Raw genomic sequence first — 3,301 nt, 5'->3', positions numbered from 1 at the left:
CTGCACAATGCAGTCGAATGGGCAGTTTGTAAAATAGTAGTTAATTCCACGATTCTCAATCTAGTCTATAGGACAGCTACTGCCGAGGAGTTATATTCAAATGATCGATTATAATAAATTTGTTTTTTATGTGATGATCGATAATAAAAATAATCCATAATGATTGTATATGAAAATGTTGACTATAATTCTTCCTCCAGTTTAGAAGAAGAAATTGATTGATTTAAATATGTTGTGAACTCCCTCCCTCCCTCCCTCCCTCCCTCTCTCTCTCTCTCTCTCTCTCTCTCTCTCTCTCTCTCTCTCTCTCTCTCTCTCTCTCTCTCTCTCTCTCTCTCTCTCTCTCTCTCTCTCTATCTATATATATATATATATATATATATATATATACTAAGTAGTAACTTTATTTAAGGTGAAATTAGCAATTTGTAGGTTTTGTCTCAGTGGATATGACACTATGTGGATTGTGCGCACAATTCATATGTTTCTTACGTTCATTATATAATCGAAAATAGATCGGTTGGTACAACCTGATAATAACTGATGATCGCTGATGATATTCCAACCGATTGTATCACTACAGAAAGGAAGGAATGAATGTTTTATTTAACGACGCACTCAACACATTTTAGTTACGGTTATATGGCGTCAGACATATGGTTAAGGACCACACAGATATTGAGAGAGGAAACCCGCTGTCTCCACTTCATGGGCTACTCTTTTCGATTAGCAGCAAGGGATCTTTTATATGCACCACCACACAGACAGGATAGTACATGGCACGGCCTTTGTTATACGTTGTGGAGCACTGGCTGGGAATAACAATGAGTCCACCGACGGGGATCGATCCTAGATCGACCGCGCATCAAGCGAACGCTTTACCACTGGGCTACGTCCCGCCCCGTATCACTACAGACACACGGAACATAGACACGCACGCCAACAAGCAAATGCCAACAAGCAGACGCCAACAAGCTAACGCCAACAAGCAAACGTATACTTATGCAATCTATTATATTCAAGGCTTACATCAACAGAAATTGTATATAAGTATTTATTTATTAATTGTTAAAAAGCAGAATTCCGTACCTTTACTAGCATATATTTTAATAGATGTACACAACTATTTAAACATATTTAAATAATTAACAAGTTCTGAAGATTAAAACAAAATACATATTTACAGACACCTGTCACTACCAACTGCTTTGAATCGTTTGATAAGAAAATGTAATATGTGAATTACCACTGCAAACGTTTGCAAACACACATGCAATCAAACTGATCTAACACAGGTATGCACATCTAGCTATTAATTACACTAAGCTAATAAAAATGTATATACAAGTCATATATATTATATGCATATTCGGACATATGTAGTATGTATATTATATATAACTATCATAGTCTTTCATTTTCACATAGTATAATCTGAATAATTAAACATTCAATACGATTTTAGTTCATTTTAACAAACTTCGAATAGACTACAGAAGCCTCGTTCTCGAGTGTAACTTTAACAGTGACGTGGTAACCAGTTGTCTTGGTGATGTCAACAGAAGGAAAATCAAAATGGCTGTCGTCAGTTGTCAGGTGACTAATGACGTCAGTGTAACCCTCACGTGACCCAATACTAACTGTATACGAGTGTTTGAGCTGATGGGTGATGAACACGTCTTTCCAGTCCAGATGCACCATGTCACTGGATACATACAGTTTGGCTTCGTGTCCTGGAAGATATAAAGTGCAAATAGAACGTTAACGAAATCCTAGTGTTGTGTATTGCTAAACGACGCAATCACAGAGGAAATAGTATTACAAAAATAAAATAAAACTTTTCTTGGCAAACCCATCTCATCTTCTTGAACATAATAAAGATGGTATTTTATTTCTTTAGATAAAAAAAGATAATGATTTTACATTACTACTACTACTACTACTACTACTACTACTACTACTACTACTACTACTACTACTACTACTACTACTTCTACTACACTTTAACATGTGCAAACAAAATACCATTTTCTTTTGATATAACCTTAATATTTTTAATTAAAAAATAAATGAAGCCAACCTTGAACTTCAAATTTGTATTGGCCTCTCTAACAATGTAGAATATAACTGAAGATAATTTTGTCATACCAAGGCAGTTAACTGTATAATGTTTATATCGAAAACACAAATTTAGTAAAAGTGTTCTTGTGTTTGTATTTTGCATTAGTAAGTGATGTTATAACGTGTAGGTGTGATAACAGTCGCCGAATGAAGATAATTAACGTTCACCTGTAAGCTGTGGTAACCTGGAGTCAAACAAGAACTCTGTTGATATGGGATTGCTGACCAGCTGTCTTGAATTTCGTGCTTGGACTTGAATTTCATATGTCTTCCCATCTTCCATGTGTGGCCAGTGTATCGTTGCATAACTGTGGCTGGTGTTGTACCACTGCGATGTGATGTCATTTCTTGCAAGACGGTACTGAAACATCTCAAAACCGTCAATTAGTTGAAATTCTGTCAAGCAAAAGTTCACCTCTTGAGTCGCAACAACATTGTTTCCAGACAAAAGGGCAATTTTTGTCTTTTCCAAAGATGGAGGACTCCATATTACAAGCAGTGGTCCTATCGTGCTATATGATGTCAGCTGAACCTTGTTGACACAATTTATTGTTACAAATATTGTCATGCCATCGGTCGTGCGTAACACTAAAGATTCGCAAGAATATTTGTCTTTAGACGACATCCATTTTTATAAATCTGACAAGTAAGCTTCTCTTCCTAAAATACAATAAGAACTACATAAATGACAGTTACAAATTGACAAATAGAATAAGATAAAACAATACTACTTTTAGTAAAACCAACAGTAGAATACTATGTTCCAACAATTTCTTTCTTAAACCTATGATACATTTTGCAGACTTTCTTTCTGAAAAAAAAACGTTTCCGATATTTTATATGACACACTCAAAATGATTTTGCAAACAAATGTTATAGAAATACCACTGTCATAGTATTTGCGCAGACACATATAACCTATAGTAATCTAATTGTAACACAGGGGCATGTATAGTAGGTAGAGGAGCATAAGAGACCCCCAACCGCATAATATGAATAAATAACTCTTCCATTAGCTGTAGAAGACCATATATTAATATATTCTTTCTTTGCTGACCCTGCCCCATGCCGGATATTTTTATTTTATTTCTAGATATGACTCTGGAATAGCTTAATTTCAAGAATTATGTAAATGGTTATTCAAATTTTATTCAAATTTTATTCGGAATAATACAGAATC

General features: G+C 34.9%; 1 protein-coding gene across 1 annotated transcript; it reads right to left on the bottom strand.

Annotated features, from left to right (window-relative positions):
- Window positions 1–952: 952 nt before the first annotated feature.
- On the bottom strand, window positions 953–3,173 carry LOC121389329. Its single transcript, XM_041520928.1, has 2 exons — window positions 2,290–3,173; window positions 953–1,733 (listed from the first exon to the last, which is right to left on the bottom strand). Exons 1-2 carry the CDS (start codon window positions 2,744–2,746, stop codon window positions 1,462–1,464), a joined length of 729 nt encoding a protein of 242 aa, XP_041376862.1. The 5' UTR covers window positions 2,747–3,173; the 3' UTR covers window positions 953–1,461.
- Between the last annotated feature and the right edge of the window lie 128 nt (window positions 3,174–3,301).

This window comes from Gigantopelta aegis, chromosome 3, assembly GCF_016097555.1.
Source record: "Gigantopelta aegis isolate Gae_Host chromosome 3, Gae_host_genome, whole genome shotgun sequence".
Lineage (NCBI taxonomy): Eukaryota > Metazoa > Mollusca > Gastropoda > Neomphalida > Peltospiridae > Gigantopelta > Gigantopelta aegis.
The sequence above is the reverse complement of the archived record's forward strand: the minus strand, read 5'-3'. Positions and strand labels throughout refer to the sequence as shown.